At 54.3% G+C, this 18,675-nt stretch overlaps 1 protein-coding gene across 1 annotated transcript in view; it reads left to right on the forward strand.

Annotated features, from left to right (window-relative positions):
- The window catches only part of LOC147102281 (uncharacterized), a 70,785-nt gene that overhangs the window by 9,926 nt on the left and 42,184 nt on the right, over positions 1-18,675 (forward strand). The window contains exons 2-4 of the mRNA XM_085965111.1: positions 1,277-1,438; positions 14,144-14,239; positions 17,460-17,552. Of these exons, the coding sequence (XP_085821237.1) occupies positions 1,323-1,438; positions 14,144-14,239; positions 17,460-17,552 (305 nt within the window). The 5' untranslated portion in view covers positions 1,277-1,322. The remainder of the gene's footprint in view (positions 1-1,276; positions 1,439-14,143; positions 14,240-17,459; positions 17,553-18,675) is intronic.

Genomic DNA, 18,675 nt, shown 5'->3' on the forward strand with positions numbered 1-18,675 from the left:
GCTGTAAAGTGCCGAATAGAAAGATGAGGTGCTGTTCCTCGAGCTTACATTGAACCTCATTGGAACAGTGTAAGAGGCCGAGGGCGGAGAGGTCAGAGTGGCAGTGGGACGGAGAATTAAAGTGACAGGCGACTGGAAGCTCGGGGTCCCCCTTACGGACTGAACGGAGGTGTTCCGCAAAGCGGTCACCCAATCTGCATTTGGTCTCCCCAATGTAGAGGAGACCACATCGTGAGCAGCGAATACAGTACACAGGAAACTCTTTTTTATCCGGCACCGACGGGACCGGCGTGGTGCCGGTTGATCAAAAAGTCCGGATTACAGAGAGGTATACTTACTAAGGTACGAGAGCCCCGCACACAGCCACAGGTGCAGGAGCCCCGGTTACATGGCACTTGTGCAGGAGCCCCGGTTACACGGCCACAGATCCAGGAAACCCGGTTACACGGCAACAGGCGCAGGAACCCCGGTTACACGGCCACAGATCCAGGAACCCCGGTTACACGGCCAGTAATATAAAGTAAAACTTACCTGAACCTACTCCTGCATTTTGCTGGTTAAGAGAGATTTCCGGTTGCAAAAAGTACAAGTAAATCGCTGTTTCACCTGGAAGGGGTGTTTGGGGACCTGGACAGTGGGAAGGAAGGAGGTAAAAGGGCAGGTGTTGCATCTCCTGCGCTTGCATGGGAAGGTGCCGAGGGAAGGGGAGGGGGTGTTGGGGGTGATTGAGGAGTGGACCAGGGTGTCGCGGAGAGAACGGTCCCTACGGAATGCTGAAAGTGGAGATGAGGGGAGGTTGTGTCTGGTGGTGCGATCACGCTGGAGGTGGCGCGACCTCTTCCACCTAGAAGGACAAGGGCAGCAGGCGCATGGGAACACCACCACCTCCAAGTTCCCCTCCGAGACACACACCGTCCCGATTTGGAAATATATCGGCCGTTCCTTCATCGTCGCTGGGTTCAAAATCCTGGAACTCCCTTCCTAACAGCACTGTGGGAGCACCTTCACCGCACGGACTGCAGCGGTTCAAGAAGGCGGCTCACCACCACCTTCTCAAGGGCAATTAGAGATGGGCAATAAATGCTGGTCTTGCCAGTGACACCCACATCCCAGGGATGAATAATAAAAATGAGTCAATGCTTTCGAGATGAGTGGGGCAGGGGGGAGACGATTGGCAGAAGGAAAGGATTAAATCCCCTTTGTCACGTCGGTCAGAGCAGCCTGTATCTGAACCTGGAAGCTATGAATTTCTGATATTTTGTTTTCATTGGTGCAGATTCCGAGCCGCCGGGGACCGGAACTGATGCACGTGCCTGTCAGGAATGAGCACCGACACGGTTAACCTCACTGGGGAAGAGGATGTCTGGGACTTCCCTGACGACATCTGTGTAAACGTGATCAGAAACAGGCATGAAGCTGAGTCCGAGGAGCAGGATGGGTAAGGGAACCATTTAATGGAAGGCTGAGCGGCTGAAGGGATTTGCGGACCGATCTGCCTGTGATATCGGTGTGTACGGTCCCGGCTTGACCCCAGCTGCCCCTCGAGCCTGCTCCGCCATTCAGTGAGATCATGGCTGATCATCCAAATTCAGTACCCTGTCCCTGCCTTCTCCCCATATCCCTTGATCCCTTTAGCCTTAAGAAATATATCCAACTCCTTCTTGAATATATTTAATGAATTGGCCTCAACTGCCTTCTGTGGTAGAGAATTCCACAGGTTCACCACTCTCTGGGTGAAGAAATTCCTCCTCATCTCTGTCCTAAATGGCTTACCCCTTATCCTTAGACTGTGACCCCTGGTTCTGGACTCCCCGGCCATCGGGAACATCCTTCCTGCATCTAGTCTGTCTAGTCCTGTTAGAATTTTATAAGTTTCAATGAGATCCCCTCTCATTCTTCTAAACTCCAGCGAGTACAAGCCCAATCGACCCAATCTCTCCTCATACGTCATTCCTGCCATCCCAGGTATCAGTCTGGTGAATCTTCGAAGGCCAACATACCATTTGCCTTCTTAACCGCCTGCTGCACCTGCATGCTTACCTTCAGCGACTGGTGCACAAGGACACCCAGGTCTCGTTGCACTTCCCCTTCTCCCAATCTATTGCCATTCAGATAATAATCTGCCTTCCTGTTTTTGCCACCAAAGTGGATAACCTCACATTTATCTACATTATACTGCTTCTGCCATGCTTCTGCCCAATCACCCAACCTGTCCAAATCATACTGGAGTTTCTCGGCATCCTCCTCACAGCACACACGCCCACCCAGCTTTGTGTCGTCTGCAAACTTGGAGATATTACATCTAGTTCCCTTGTCTAGATCATTTATATATATTGTGAATAGCTGGGGTCCGAGGACCGATCCCTGCGGTACCCCACTAGTCACTGCCTGCCACTCGGAGCAGATCCTAGGCCCAACCATCTTCGGCTGCTTCATCAATGAGCTTCCCTCCATCATAAGGTCAGAAGTGGGGATGTTCACTGATGACTGCACAGTGTTCAGCGCCATTCGCAACTCCTCAGATAATAAAGCAGTCCATGCCCGCATGCAGCAAGACCTGGACGACATTCAGGCTTGGGCTGATAAGTGGCAGGTAACATTCATACCACACAAGGGCCAGGCAATGACCATCTCCAACAAGTGAGAGTCTAACCACCTCCCCTTGACATTCAACAACATTACCATCACCAAATCCCCCACCATCAACATCCTGGGGGGTCACCATTGACAAGAAACCTAACTGGACGAGCCACATAAATACTGTGGCAACAACAGCAGGTCAGAGGCTGGGTATTCTGTGGTGAGTGTCTCACCTCCCGACTCCCCAAAGCCTTTCCACCATCTGCAAGGCACAAGTATGGTGGAATACTCTCCACTTGCCTGGATGAGTGCAGCTCCAACAACACTCAAGAAGCTCGACACCCTCCAGGACAAAGCAGCCCGCTTGATTTGCACCCCATCCACCACCTTCAACATTCACTCCCTCCACCACCGGCGTACTGTGGCTGCAGTGTGTACCATCTACAAGATGCACTGCAGCAACTCGCCAAGGCTTCTTCGGCAGCACCTCCCAAATCCGCGACCTCTACCATCAAGGACAAGGGCAGCAGGCGCATGGGAACACCACCACCTCCAAGTTCCCCTTCAAGTCACACACCATCCTGACTTGGAAGTATACCACCATTCCTTCATCATCGCTGGGTCAAATCCTGGAACTCCCTCCCTAATAGTACTGTGGGAGTACCTTCACCACACAGACTGCAGCGGTTCAAGAAGGCGGCTCACCACCACCTTCTCAAGGACAATTAGGGATGGGCAATAAATGCAGGCCTTGCCAGTGACGCCCACATCCCATGAATGAATTAAAAAAAACTAAATAATGACAAATCCCCAGGACCAGATGGTTTCCATCCCAGGGTTTTAAAGGAAGTAGGTGCCCTAACTATAATCTTCCAAAGTTCTCTAGATTCAGGAACCATCCCTTTAGATTGGAAAATTGCGCATTTCACTCCGCTATTTAAGAATGGTGAGAAAAGGAAACCAGGGAATTATAGACCAGTTAGCCAAACATCTGTGTCGGGAAATTGCTAGAGTCTATAATTAAGGATAGGGTGACTGAACACCTTGAAAATTTTCAGTTGATCAGAGAGAGCCAGCATGGATTTGTGAAAGGTAGGTCATGCCTGACAAACCAGATTGAATTTTTTGAAGAGGTGACTAAAGTAGTGGACAGGGGAATGTCTATGGATGTTATTTATATGGACTTCCAGACTGCATTTGATAAAGTCCCTCATAAGAGACTGTTAACGAAGGTAGAAGTCCACGGAATTGAGGGCAAATTATTGACCTGGTTAGGAAATTGGCTGAGCGGCAGGAGACAGAGAGTAGGGATAATGGGCCGGTACTCAAATTAGCAGGAGGCGACTAGTGATGTCCCGTGTTGGAACCTCAACTATTCACAGTATTTATTAACGACTTAGATGATGGCATCGAAAGTCATATATCCAAATTTACCGATGACACAAAGATAGGCGGCATTGTAGGCAGCGTAGATAAAAGCATAAAATTACAAAGGGATATTGATAGATTCAGTGAATGGGCAAAACTGTGGCAAATGGATTTCAATGTAGGCAAATGTGAGGTCATCCACTTTGGATCTAAAAAGGATCAAACAGGGTACTTTCTAAATGGTGAAAAGCTAAAAACAGTGGAGATCCAAAGAGATTTGGGGGCCCAGGTACATAGATCATTAAAATATCATGAACAGGTACAGAAAATAATCAAAGGCTAATGGGATGCTGGCCTTGATATCTAGAGGACCAGAATACAAGAGGGTAGAAGTTATGCTGCAGCTGTACAAAACCCTGGTTAGACCACACCTGGAGCACGGTGAACAATTCTGGGCACCACACCGTAGGAAGGATATATTGGCCTTGGAGGGATTGCAGCGCAGGTTTACCAGAATGGTACCTGGACTCCAAGGGCTAAGTTACGAGGAGAGATTACACAAATTAGAGTTGTACTCCCTAGAATTTAGAAGGTTAGGGGTGATCTGATCAAAGTTTTCAGGATATTAAGGTGAACAGATTGGGTTGATAGAGAGAAATTATTTCCGCTGGTTGGGGAGTCTAGGATTAGGGGACATAGTCTAAAAATTAGAGCCAGACATTTCAGGAGTGAAATTAGGAAACACTTCTACACACAAAGGGTGGTAGAAGTTTGGAACTCTCTTCTGCAAACAGCAACTGATGCTAGATCAATTGTTAATTTTAAATCGGAGATTGATAGCTTTCTGTTAACCAAAGGTATTAAGGGATATGGGCCAAAGGCGGGTATATGGAGTTAGGTCACAGATCAGCCATGATGTCAGTGAATGGCGGAACAGGCTCGAGGGGCTGAATGGCCTCCTCCTGTTCCTACGTTCCTATGGTCAGGTTCCCCTCCTTGGCTATCTGACTACTACAGGCATGCAACCGTGTGGCCGGGCTGACTCCCCACATTCACACGATTCTTTCAGTCAAGGTGGGAGAGCGAGTGGTCAGACAATCAGTCAAAATAACTACCAACAAAAGAAAAAACGCACATTGGGATTTTAACGATTTTATTGGGAAAATAGTCTATGAAATCAAACTGTTACTCATTGCGGTAAAATTATCAAAAAACCTGCAGCATAATCCAAGTCAGCCACATAATACAGTCCAGTAGAATGAAAGAGAGCCACATGATGTAGGTGATTAGAATACGTGACTGGTAGGTGACACAGTCCAACATAATGTACGTAAAGTACATGGTGTAGTTGAATAGAAAGGATGATTGGCCAATGGTAATGTCAAACAGAAGGTAGGTGAGCCAGAAGAGGTATCTGAACAGCAGGTACCAGAGCCACATGTTATAGTCAAATACAACATACAGGAGCCACATGGTGACATCTTGCAGACGGTAGGAGAAGGCGGCGGCCGAATCCGAGACAACGTATGGCACCCACAACGCGAAGTCCTGCAAAAGGTACGTCTGCCACCTGAAGAAGTCGGCCACGACATAGGACAGGTACAACATGCGTTCCTCCGTGACGTACCACAGGCTGATGCTGGCGTCCCTCACGGTGTACAGGAGCCAGGCGAGGTACTGCATGTCTGCCATGCACAGCCACGCGGTATCGACCGGCAAAATGTACGACATCCACTTCGCGTGACCCAGTAGGCTATGCGACAGACTGATGGTCATGTCCAGTATAAGGTACGACACGTATAAGGTGTTGTTCAAGATGGTGTAGGTGAGCAGCAGGGAACAGTCTCGGACAAGGTACATCTGCCACTTGATGTAATCTGTCCAAATGTACGAGAGCCACAGACTGTACCTGGATTCAGAGTAGGATGACCACATGGAGAAACTGGACAGTGCGTTGGAGAGCCACCTGATGTAGTCATCGATTGCGTAGAGGAGCCAATTGGTTTGGTCCGACATATTGTACACGAACCACAGGTTGGCGTCCAGTATGACATACGACAGCCACATGCTAAACCTCCACAGGCTGTGCAGGAGCCACAGGCACATGATATTGTCCGTCAGATTGAAGAAGACCCAGGCCATTGGGTTCAACAGGCAGTTGGAGAACCACATGCTACAGTCAAACATCTTGCAGGACAGCCAGATGGTGCATTCCAGTACAAAGTGTGACAGCCAGATGGCATAACCCAGCAGGACCTCTGGCAGTGGCATCACAGTCCGACCGCTTCCCACGAGGCCCTAAGTTACGAAATGAACCACCATCTCTCTCTCAGCGGACGAATGACCATGCTGGGAGCGGGAGCGATTCGGAAGAACTCAGGACGGCAACCGCTAAATGCACGACGGCAATAAAACAACAAACATTGTGCGGGAAGGTGGGGGAGGGAGGGGCCTAAAATTATCCAGCAATAAATCTGCCTCCTTCGGTTCTTCCTAGAACCAATGCAGGAACAACCATGGTGAACAGCCAAGTCTCTGTGCGCAGTGACCTCCCTCCCCCGCCACCCCCCACACCCTTGTTGCTAAGCTCTTCCTGATTATTGTCATTGACCTCTGAGTCAACAATGGCCCAGCCAGCCAATCGTGTTGTGTTGAAAGGGGGAATGTGTGTGCGCTGGTGCATTGAGATGGAGCAAGATCTGCCACTCAAGCCCCAATGACCCAACAGCCAATTGGGAGACCAAATGCAGATTGGGCGACCGCCTTGCGGAACACCTCCGTTCAGTCCGTAAGGGTGACCCTGAGCTTCCGGTCGCCTGTCACTTTAATTCACCGCTTCACTCCCGCTCTGATCTCTCTGTCCTCGGGCTATTACATTGTTCCAATGAAGCTCAATGTAAGCTCGAGGAACAGCACCTCATCTTTCGATTAGGCACTTTACAGCCTGCCGGACTCAACATCGAGTTCAACTATTTCAGATAATTATCCCTGCCCCCATTTTTCATGCAGTATGATTTTTGCCACTCCCATTTGCAACATTTTATCTTTCCTGCCTCTTACAAAAGTACAGTATATTCTTTCAATTCCTTCCTCCCCCCCCCCCACCACCCCCATCTCTGCACCTGCTTAATATCTGTTACATCTCCAGCTTTTTCCAGTTCTGATGAAGGGTCCCAGACCCGAAACGTTAACTCTGTTTCTCTCCACAGATGCTGCCTGGCCTGCTGAGTATTTCCAACATTTTCTGTTGTTATTTCAGATTTCCAGCATCCGCAGTATTTTGCTATTGTATAGCCAATTGTGTCCTGCTCACTTGTGGCTCGATTGGGGAACTGCACTGCCTTCATTGAAAAAAAAGAGTAGTCGTCCGTTCACAACTACGTTGCGACACCCGGCCATTTCGCTTCAGAAACCCTTGCGTCATCCCTTCCTGAAAAGCCTCCTCTCTTTCACCGAGTCTTCAGTGACCTCCCCTAACTCTCCGGCTCTCCCCCGTCTTTGTGAAATGCCTCAGGACTCAGGTCGCGCTAAGTTGCAAGTGCAGTGACTGCAAGTTATGCAAATTACATTGGCAAAGGAAAATGAGATTACATCGAGTCTACAGAAACAGGCCATTCGGTCCAACTGGTTTGTGTTCCACACGAGCCTCCTCCCAACCCCTCTTCATCTCACCCCATCAAAATATTCCTCCTATTCCTTTCTCCCTCATGTGCTTATCTAGTTTCCCCTTAAATACATTATCTGCCTACCAAACAATCAAAACTTTCTCAAACGCTTTGACTGGAAACACCGCACATTTCAAGATTTCCTTAAGGGAAAAGTGGTTGCTGTTCCTGTGCGTGAGATAGATCTGGTAGCTATACCGCAGGAGGTGTGGCACCACAATGTGACAGTCACAATCCGAGAACTGCAGCCGCCGCCCCTTTAGGGCACAAACACTTTATAGGCTCCTGAGTGGGATTCCCAGGTCAGTATCGGAGGGCACTCTGCATCTGCACAAGCGACAGTGATGGGTTGTACAAGCTCCTTCACTCTGTGTGCAGTCTCATCAGAGATCTCATTGAAGGAACAGATTACATTTCCCCACACCCTCAACGGCCCTCCGACAGTGCGGCGCTCCCTCAGTACTGCCCCTCCGACAGTGCAGCGCTCCCTCAGTACCGCCCCTCTGACAGTGCGGCGCTCCCTCAGTACGGCCCCTCCGACAGTGCGGCACTCCCTCAGTACTGCCCCTCTGACAGTGCGGCGCTCCCTCAGTACTGCCCCTCCGACAGTGCGGCGCTCCCTCAGTACTGCCCCTCTGACAGTGCGGCGCTCCCTCAGTACTGCCCCTCCGACAGTGCGGCGCTCCCTCAGTACTGCCCCTCTGACAGTGCGGCGCTCCCTCAGTACTGCCCCTCCGACAGTGCGGCGCTCCCTCAGTACTGCCCCTCTGACAGTGCGGCGCTCCCTCAGTACTGCCCCTCCGACAGTGCGGCACTCCCTCAGTACTGCCACTCTGACAGTGCGGCACTCCCTCAGTACTGCCCCTCCGACAGTGCAACACTCTCTCAGTACTGCCCCTCCGACAGTGTGGCGCTCCCTCAACACTGCCCCTCCGACAGTGTGGCGCTCCCTCAGTACTGCCCCTCCGACAGTGCGGCGCTCCCTCAGTGCTTCCCCTCTGACAGTGCGGCGCTCCCTCAGTACTACCCCTCTGACAGTGCGGCGCTCCCTCAATACTGCCCCTCCGACAGTGCGGCACTCTCTCAGTACTGCCCCTCCGACAGTGCGGCGCTCCCTCAGTCCTGCCCCTCCGACAGTGCGGCACTCCCTCAGTACTGCCACTCTGACAGTGCGGCACTCTCTCAGTACTGCCCCTCCGACAGTGCGGCGCTCCCTCAATACTGCCCCTCCGACAGTGCGGCGCTCCCTCAATACTGCCCCTCCGACAGTGTGGCGCTCCCTCAGTACTACCCCTCTGACAGTGCGGCGCTCCCTCAGTACTGCCCCTCCGACAGTGCGGCACTCCCTCAGTACTGCCCCTCTGACAGTGCGGCGCTCCCTCAGTACTGCCCCTCCGACAGTGCGGCACTCCCTCAGTACTGCCCCTCTGACACTGCGGCGCTCCCTCAGTACTGCCCCTCTGACAGTGCGGCGCTCCCTCAGTACTGCCCCTCCGACAGTGCGGCGCTCCCTCAGTACTGCCCCTCTGACAGTGCGGCGCTCCCTCAGTACTGCCCCTCCGACAGTGCGGCACTCCCTCAGTACTGCCACTCTGACAGTGCGGCACTCCCTCAGTACTGCCCCTCCGACAGTGCAACTCTCTCTCAGTACTGCCCCTCCGACAGTGCGGCGCTCCCTCAACACTGCCCCTCCGACAGTGTGGCGCTCCCTCAGTACTGCCCCTCCGACAGTGCGGCGCTCCCTCAGTGCTTCCCCTCTGACAGTGCGGAGCTCCCTCAGTACTACCCCTCTGACAGTGCGGCGCTCCCTCAATACTGCCCCTCCGACAGTGCGGCACTCTCTCAGTACTGCCCCTCCGACAGTGCGGCGCTCCCTCAGTCCTGCCCCTCCGACAGTGCGGCACTCCCTCAGTACTGCCACTCTGACAGTGCGGCACTCTCTCAGTACTGCCCCTCCGACAGTGCGGCGCTCCCTCAATACTGCCCCTCCGACAGTGCGGCGCTCCCTCAATACTGCCCCTCCGACAGTGCGGCGCTCCCTCAATACTGCCCCTCCGACAGTGTGGCGCTCCCTCAGTACTACCCCTCTGACAGTGCGGCGCTCCCTCAGTACTGCCCCTCCGACAGTGCGGCACTCCCTCAGTACTGCCCCTCTGACAGTGCGGCGCTCCCTCAGTACTGCCCCTCCGACAGTGCGGCACTCCCTCAGTACTGCCACTCTGACAGTGCGGCACTCCCTCAGTACTGCCCCTCCGACAGTGCGGCACTCTCTCAGTACTGCCCCTCCGACAGTGCGGCGCTCCCTCAATACTGCCCCTCCGACAGTGCGGTGCTCCCTCAGTACTGCCCCTCCGACAGTGCGGCGCTCCCTCAGTACTGCCCCTCCGACAGTGCGGCACTCCCTCAGTACTACCCCTCCGACAGTGCGGCGCTCCCTCAGCACTGCACTGGAGTGTCAGCCTAGATTTTTGTGCTCAAGTCTCTGGAATGGGACTTGAACCCACAACCTTCTGATGCAGAGGTGAGAGAGAGAGAGAGAGATTGAGCCAAGGCTGACACCCAGATTGACGGGATTCACTGTCTGAGGTTTACCCGAGTGGAATAGCACTTTGACCAAGTAACCGAAGGGCTCCCAGCTTTGGTGGAACTTTTCCCCAGCGAGGAGTCTGCACCTTCAGGAAAGGAGGGGAAAGAATTGGGGCTGGAAATAATAAAAAAAAAAAAAAGAAATCACCTTTCAGACGTTGCAAATACAGATGACAAGGCTCACTGCCCAATCAGAGAGTCTCTGGGCGCGGTGAGTGATGCTGCACGCACGCATGGAGCAGTGGAATCCTAGTGAGAACTACCACTTGTGCACTCCTGAAAACTGAGGTCTTCTTGTGTACCACTTGCACTATGATAGTGACAACACAGTGGCTTTATTATTGCATCACAAGTGTAGAATTATAGACACTACTGCACTGTTCTGACAGTGTTGCTGGTGACAAAGCTTACAGTCCAGGCCTACCTTCTACAGTCCAGGCCTACACTCAAGGCTTTCACTCTAGGCCTACACCTCTAGGCCTTCACTCCAGGTTTTCACTACAGGCCTTCACTTCAGGCCTACGTCTCCAGGCCAACATCTCCAGGCCTTCAGTCCAGGCCTAAACTCTAGTCAGTGTTTAACTGCTTTCACACAGCCATCCCATGCGGGACGGATGCAGATTGTAAAACAAGGTCATTCCGCATTTTTTTCTGAGACAGATCTAGATTTCTCTCCCCTCAAAGCGCTGATTCTTCCGGAGTACCAGTTTCTCATTGGTTGGTGGCCCTGCAGTCCCCTATCTAAGTGCCCGTTCTTCATTTTACCACCTGGGCTTTGGATGTTGTCAGCCTATTGAACTGTGGAGGGCATCGCAGAAGTATTCGATAATGAACCCCACCCCCATCCCCCCATCAATCCCACAATTACACTTGTGTCCACTTCCCAGCCAGAGTCATTGGATATTGTTCAGGAGTGTGGGAATTCCCGGTTCCCTAGCCCAGCAGTAAATTGAGTCCAATTGTAACGCCCATGCCCACCACCTCAGTGGAATTCATCTAACCCGGCATCGCGAGGGGCCTGAATCTGGGATCTCCTGGTCTGTGTGCATCAGTTCAGCAGCAGGTCATTGGCTACCCGGGCCATTGGGAGGACAAGGAGGCTCACGTGTCATTTGCAGTACCACAGCCGTGGCCCAGTGGGCAGCACCCTCGCACCTCAGTCAGAAGGTTGTGGGTTCAAGTCCAGAGAGCTGAACATAAAATCCAGGCCGACACTCCCAGTGCAGTACTGAGGGAGCGCCGCACTGTCGGAGGGGCAGTACTGAGGGAGCGCCGCACTGTCGGAGGGGCAGTGCTGAGGGAGCGCTGCACTGTCGGAGGGGCAGTACTGAGTGAGCGCTGCACTGTCGGAGGGGCAGTACTGAGGGAGCGCCGCACTGTCGGAGGGGCAGTGCTGAGGGAGCGCCGCACTGTCGGAGGGTCAGTACTGAGGGAGCACCGCACTTTCGGAGGGGCAGTACTGAGGGAGCGCCGCACTGTCGGAGGGGCAGTACTGAGGGAGCGCCGCACTGTCGGAGAGGCAGTACTGAGGGAGTGCCGCACTGTCGGAGGGGCAGTACTGAGGGAGCGCCGCACTTTCGGAGGGGCAGTACTGAGGGAGCGCCGCACTGTCGGAGGGGCAGTATTGAGGGAGCACTGGCCTGTCGGAGGGGCCGTACTGAGGGAGCGTTGCACTGTCGGAGGGGCAGTACTGAGGGAGCGCTGCACTGTCGGAGGGTCAGTACTGAGGGAGCGCCGCACTGTCGGAGGGGCAGTACTGAGGGAGCGCTGCACTGTCGGAGGGGCAGTACTGAGGGAGCGCTGCACTGTCGGAGGGGCAATACGGAGGGAGCGCTGCACTGTCGGAGGGGCAGTACGGAGGGAGCGCCGCACTGTCGGAGAGGCAGTACTGAGGGAGTGCCGCACTGTCGGAGGGGCAGTACTGAGGGAGCGCCGCACTGTCGGAGGGGCAGTATTGAGGGAGCACTGCACTGTCGGAGGGGCAGTACTGAGGAGGGAGCGCCGCACTGTCGGAGGGGCAGTACTGAGGGAGCGCCGCACTGTCGGAGGGGCAGTACTGAGGGAGCGCCGCACTGTCGGAGAGGCAGTACTGAGGGAGCGCCGCACTGTCGGAGGGGCAGGACTGAGGGAGCGCTACACTGTCAGAGGGGCAGTACTGAGAGAGCGCTGCACTGTCGGAGAGGCAGTACTGAGGGAGCGCTGCACTGTCGGAGGGTCAGTACTGAGGGAGCTCCGCACTGTCGGAGGGGCAGTACTGAGGGAGCGCCGCACTGTTGGAGGGGCAGTACTGAGGGAGCGCCGCACTGTCGGAGAGGCAGTACTGAGGGAGTGCCGCACTGTCGGAGGGGCAGTACTGAGGGAGCGCCGCACTGTCGGAGGGGCAGTACTGAGGGAGCGCCGCACTGTCGGAGGGGCAGTATTGAGGGAGCACTGGCCTGTCGGAGGGGCAGGACTGAGGGAGCGCTGCACTGTCAGAGGGGCAGTACTGAGGGAGCGCTGCACTGTCGGAGGGTCAGTACTGAGGGAGCGCCGCACTGTCGGAGGGGCAGTACTGAGGGAGCACTGCACTGTCGGAGGGGCAGTACTGAGGGAGCGCCGCACTGTCGGAGAGGCAGTACTGAGGGAGTGCCGCACTGTCGGAGGGGCAGTATTGAGGGAGCGCCGCACTGTTGGAGGGGCAGTACTGAGGGAGCGCCGCACTGTCGGAGGGGCAGTATTGAGGGAGCACTGCACTGTCGGAGGGGCAGTACTGAGGGAGCGCCGCACTGTCGGAGGGACAGTACTGAGGGAGTGCCGCACTGTCGGAGAGGCAGTACTGAGGGAGTGCCGCACTGTCGGAGGGGCAGGACTGAGGGAGCGCCGCACTGTCGGAGAGGCAGTACTGAGGGAGCGCTGCACTGTCGGAGGGGCAGGACTGAGGGAGCGCCGCACTGTCGGAGGGGCAGTACTGAGGGAGCGCCGCACTGTCGGAGGGGCAGTACTGAGGGAGCACTGGCCTGTCGGAGGGGCAGTACTGAGGGAGTGCCGCACTGTCGGAGGGGCAGTACTGAGGGAGCGCTGCACTGTCGGAGGGGCAGTACTGAGGGAGCGCCGCACTGTCGGAGGGGCAGTACTGAGGGAGCACTGCACTGTCGGAGGGGCAGTACTGAGGAGGGAGCGCCGCACTGTCGGAGGGGCAGTATTGAGGGAGCCCTGCACTGTCGGAGGGGCAGTACTGAGGAGGGAGCGCCGCACTGTCGGAGGGGCAGTACTGAGGGAGCGCTGCACTGTCGGAGGGGCAGTACTGAGGGAGCACCGCACTGTCGGAGAGGCAGTACTGAGGGAGCGCCGCACTGTCGGAGGGGCAGGACTGAGGGAGCGCCGCACTGTCGGAGGGGTAGTACTGAGGGAGCACTGGCCTGTCGGAGGGGCAGTACTGAGGGAGCGCTGCACTGTCGGAGGGGCAGTACTGAGGGAGCGCTGCACTGTCGGAGGGGCAGGACTGAGGGAGCGCTGCACTGTCGGAGGGGCAGGACTGAGGGAGCGCTGCACTGTCGGTGGTGCCGTCATTTGGATGAGACCTTAAACTGAGGCCCCGTCTGCCCTCTCAGGCGGACGTAAAACATCCTATGTCACTATTTTGAAGAAGAGCAGGGGAGTTCTCCCCAGTGTCGTGGGCCAATATTTATCCCTCAACCAAACATCACTAAAACAGATTATCTGATCATTATCACATTGCTGTTTGTGGGAGCTTGCTGTGCACAAATTGGCTGCGTGTTTCCTACATTACAACAGTGACTACACTTCAAAAGGACTTAATTAGCTTCAAAGCACTTTGGGACATCCTGAGGTGGTGAAAGGCGCTATAGAAATGCAAATTCTTTTTATTCTCGCTGTTTATCTTCCCCTGGTGGTGTTGGACAGCTAATCGACCTCTGTTGTCTCTCCTTAACCTGAATTCACAGATCCGGTGACCCTCCTGAAGGGGTTGATGAACTTCTCGCCGACACCTGCATTACTGAAGGTTTCCCATTCCGGATGGATGTGTGTCCCACAGTCAGGTATTGCCTTTTACCAATTTCCTTGCTCGGTTCCCGGCGCCCACCCGCCCCCCTCCTCTCCTGAGGGTGATGACCATACCGGGGCAGAGTTCCCTCAGACCCTTTCGGCCGTTCTCCGTGTGAGGGTCTGGGCAGTGGCGGCGTAGACGGCGAGGAGCCTACTCCTGTCCTCAGAGTTCACACACATGTGGGTTTCTAGTAAGACCTCATTGGTGGGTGATTGGGGGTGGGGGTACCTTGCAGGTTGTTCCCTGTCTAGCCCACTGTCCACCAGAGGTGGCCCCAGCTGTCACCCAGGCTGAGGTCACCTTATCAGCCCAGACTGGCCATCGAACCAAGAATCTTCTGGGCCTATGGCTCAGTGCCGCACTGGTGCATTTACCCTCTGGGAGGGGGCGTGGTGTTGCCAATCTTGAGTCACTTCCTTAAAATCTATTCTCGCCAAAGCTTCTTCGGCAGCACCTCCCAAACCCGCGCCCTCTACCACCTAGAAGGACAAGGACAGCAGGCGCATGGGAACACCACCACCTCCAAGTTCCCCTCCAAGTCACACACCGTCCTGACTTAGAAATATATCGCCGATCCTTCATCGTCGCTGGGTCAAAATCCTGGAACTCCCTCCCTAACAGCACTGTGGGAGTACCTTCACCACACGGACTGCAGCGGTTCAAGAAGGCAGCTCACCACCACCTTCTCGACAACAACTGGGGATGGGCAATAAATGCTGGCCTTGCCAGCGACGCCCACATCCCATAAACGAATAAAAAAAAAGTGTAGGAACATAGGAACAGGAGGAGGCCATTCAGACTCCCGAGCCTGTTCCGCCATTCAATGAGATCAGGGCTGAACTGAATCTTAACTTCATCCACCCAGCGTCACTCGGGCGGGGGGGGGGGGGGGTGCGGTGTTGACGTCCTTGAATCGCTTCCTTATGATCTGCTCCTGTACAGTGTAACACTGCTCCACACCTCAGCCCACCTGTCGCTGAATCCCACATCCACACCTTCATCTTCTCCACACTCGACAGCCCCCAGCTGAACCTAATGCGCCCTGGGGGGAGCTGGAGGGGTTTGGGTCAGAGCGTAAAACCTGGCGGGGTGTAGAAGGGGGGTCCGGCCAAACCCCGCTCGGTTCCGGCCCAGAGGGTTAGGTCAATGTCAGATCTGACGGCACCAGTGCTCCCCTGGCCAGCCTCCCGCCCTTCACCCTCTGTAAACTTCAGCTTGTTCCAAACTCTGCTGCCCTTATCCTGCCCCCGGACCAAGGCCTGCTCAACCACCATCCCTGTCCTTGCTGGCCTCTCCCCGCTCACTCCCAGTGCCCCGGCATCTAAAGATTAAAATTCTTACCCTTGTGTTCAAATCCCTCCGTGGTCTCATCTCGTCCCATTTCTGCAACTTCCTCCAGCCCTACAATCATCATCACCTTCCCCCTCCCCCTCCACCCCCCCCCCCACCCCGCCCCGCCCCATGCCCACAAAACTCTCCGCGCTCTTCCAACCCTGGCCTCTTGTGCATTGCCCCTCCCCCTACCATCGGGGGCCGTGCATTCAGCCGTCTGGGCCCCACACTCGAGAATTAATTCACGGGATGTGGGCGTCGCTGGCAAAGCCAGCATTTATTGCCCATCCCTAGTTGCCCTTGAGAAGGTGGTGGTGAGCCGCCTTCTTGAACAGCTGCAGTCTGTGTGGTGAAGGTGCTCCCACAGTGCTGTTGGGGAGGGAATTCCAGGATTTTGACCCAGTGACGATGAAGGAACAGATGATATATTTTCAAGTCAGGATGGTGTGAGACTTGGAGGGGAACTTGGAGAGGGTGGTGTTCCCACGCGCCTGCTGCCCTTGTCCTTCTAGGTGGTAGAGGTCGCGGGTTTGGGAGGTGCTGCCGAAGAAGCCTTGGTGAGTTGCTGCAGTGCATCTTGTAGATGGTACACACTGCAGCCACAGTGCGCCGGTGGTGAATGGGGTGCCAATCAAGCTGGCTGCTTTGTCCTGGATGGTGTTGAGCTTCTTGAGTGTTGTTGGGGCTGCACTCATCCAGGCAAGTGGAGAGTATTCCATCACACTCCTGACTTGTGCCTTGTAGATGGTGAAACGCCTTTGGGGAGTCAGGAGGTGCGACACTCGTTGCACAATACCTAGCCTCTGACCTGCTCTTGTTGCCACTGTATTTATGTGGCTGGTCCAGTTAAGTTTCTGGTCAATGGTGATCCCCCAGGATGTTGATGGTGGGGGATTCGGCAACGGTAATGCCGTTGAATGTCAAGGGGCAGTTGTTAGACTCTCACTTGTTGGAGATAGTCATTGCCTGGCACTTGTGTGGCACGAATGTTACCTGCCACTTATCAGCCCAAGCCTGAAAGTCATCCAGGTCTTGCTGCATGAGGGCATGGACTGCTTCATTATCTGAGGAGTTGCGAATGGAACTGAACACTGTGCAATCATCAGTGAACATCCCCATTTCTGACCTTATGATGGAGGGAAGGTCATTGATGAAGCAGCTGAAGATGGTTGGGCCTAGGACACTGCCCTCAGGAACTCCTGCAGTGATGTCCTGGGGCTGTGATGGTTGACCTCCAACCACCACATCCATCTTCATTTGTGCTAGGTATGACTCCAGCCAGTGGAGTGTTTTCCCCCTGATTCCCATTGACTTCAGTCTAGGGCTCCTTGATGCCAGACTCAGTCAAATGCTGCCTTGATGTCAAGGGCAGTCACTCTCACCTCACCTCTGGAATTCAGCTCTTTTTGTCCATGTTTGGACCAAGGCTGTAATGAGGTCTGGAGCCGAGTGGCCTTGGCGGAACCCAAACTGGGCATCAGCGTGTAGGTTATTGGTGAGTAAGTGCCGCTTGATTATTGGCTTTTTATTCCCGATTTATTAACTGAATTTAAATTCCCCAGCTGCCGTGGTGGGATTTGAACTCATGTCTCTGGATCATTAGTCCAGGCCTCTGGATTACTAGCCCAGTGACATTACCACTATGCTACCGTTCCTGCAAATTCACTCCCTTAAACCCCTCCACCTCTCCACCCTCCGCTCTCCTCATTTAAGACCCTCCTTAAAACCCATGTCTTTGACAGTGTTCCGAATCTCTCTTTCGACTCAGTCCGTTCTGCCCTGCGAAGCTCTTGGGGATGGTTTTCTCCATCGAAGATGTGACGTTAATGCAAGTTGTTGTTGTATAATATACCTTTGTTGCGTTTAATTTGAATTTACAGATTTGAAGACTATCCTGAAGGGATTGACTCGATACCAGAGGAAAGCCTTTACGAGTGTTTCCCATTTCAAATGGATAAAAATGACACTATCAGGTATGTACTTGGCTGCATTGGCACCTCTGCTATTTACTGTGAGTGCTGACTTTGTTGTTAAAGGCGTGATATAAATGCAAGTGGTTGTTGCATCTTCGAATCTCCAATTCTAACTCATCCACTCTCAGAAGCATAGCTGAAGGGCCAAGGCATCAGCAAGATTGAAAACAATGGGAGAAAATACAAAATAAATTGTGATACAATGATGTGGAGCTTACGATTTATAAGACAATAGGTTGTAGGAGGAGGAGACTGAAGAGAGGAGGAGGAGGAGACTGAAGAGAGGAGGAGGAGACTGAAGAGAGGAGGAGGAGACTGAAGAGAGGAGGAGGAGACTGAGGAGAGGAGGAGACTGAAGAGAGGAGGAGGAGACTGAGGAGAGGAGGAGGAGACTGAAGAGAGGAGGAGGAGACTGAGGAGAGGAGGAGGAGACTGAGGAGAGGAGGAGGAGACTGAGGAGAGGAGGAGGAGATTGAAGAGAGGAGGAGGAGACTGAGGAGAGGAGGAGGAGACTGAAGAGAGGAGGAGGAGACTGAGGAGAGGAGGAGGAGACTGAAGAGAGGAGGAGGAGGAGACTGAGGAGAGGCGGAGGAGACTGAAGGGAGGAGGAGATTGAAAAGAGGAGGAGGAGACTGAAGAGAGGAGGAGGAGACTGAAGGGAGGAGGAGGAGACTGAAGGGAGGAGGAGGAGACAGGAGAGGAGGAGGAGACTGAGGAGAGGAGGAGGAGACTGAAGAGAGGATGAGGAGAGGAGGAGACTGAAGAGAGGAGGAGGAGACTGAAGAGAGGAGGAGGAGACTGAAGAGAGGAGGAGGAGACTGAGGAGAGGAGGAGGAGACTGAGGAGAGGAGGAGACTGAAGAGAGGAGGAGGAGACTGAAGAGAGGAGGAGGAGACTGAGGAGAGGAGGAGACTGAAGAGAGGAGGAGACTGAAGAGAGGAGGAGGAGACTGAGGAGAGGAGGAGACTGAGGAGAGGAGGAGGAGGAGACTGAAGAGAGGAGGAGGAGACTGAAGAGAGGAGGAGGAGACTGAAGAGAGGAGGAGACTGAAGAGAGGAGGAGGAGACTGAGGAGAGGAGGAGGAGACTGAGGAGAGGAGGAGGAGACTGAGGAGAGGAGGAGG

Source organism: Somniosus microcephalus, chromosome 22 (genome assembly GCF_052327205.1).
Source record: "Somniosus microcephalus isolate GS21.2 chromosome 22, FLI_Smic_1.0, whole genome shotgun sequence".
NCBI lineage: Eukaryota > Metazoa > Chordata > Chondrichthyes > Squaliformes > Somniosidae > Somniosus > Somniosus microcephalus.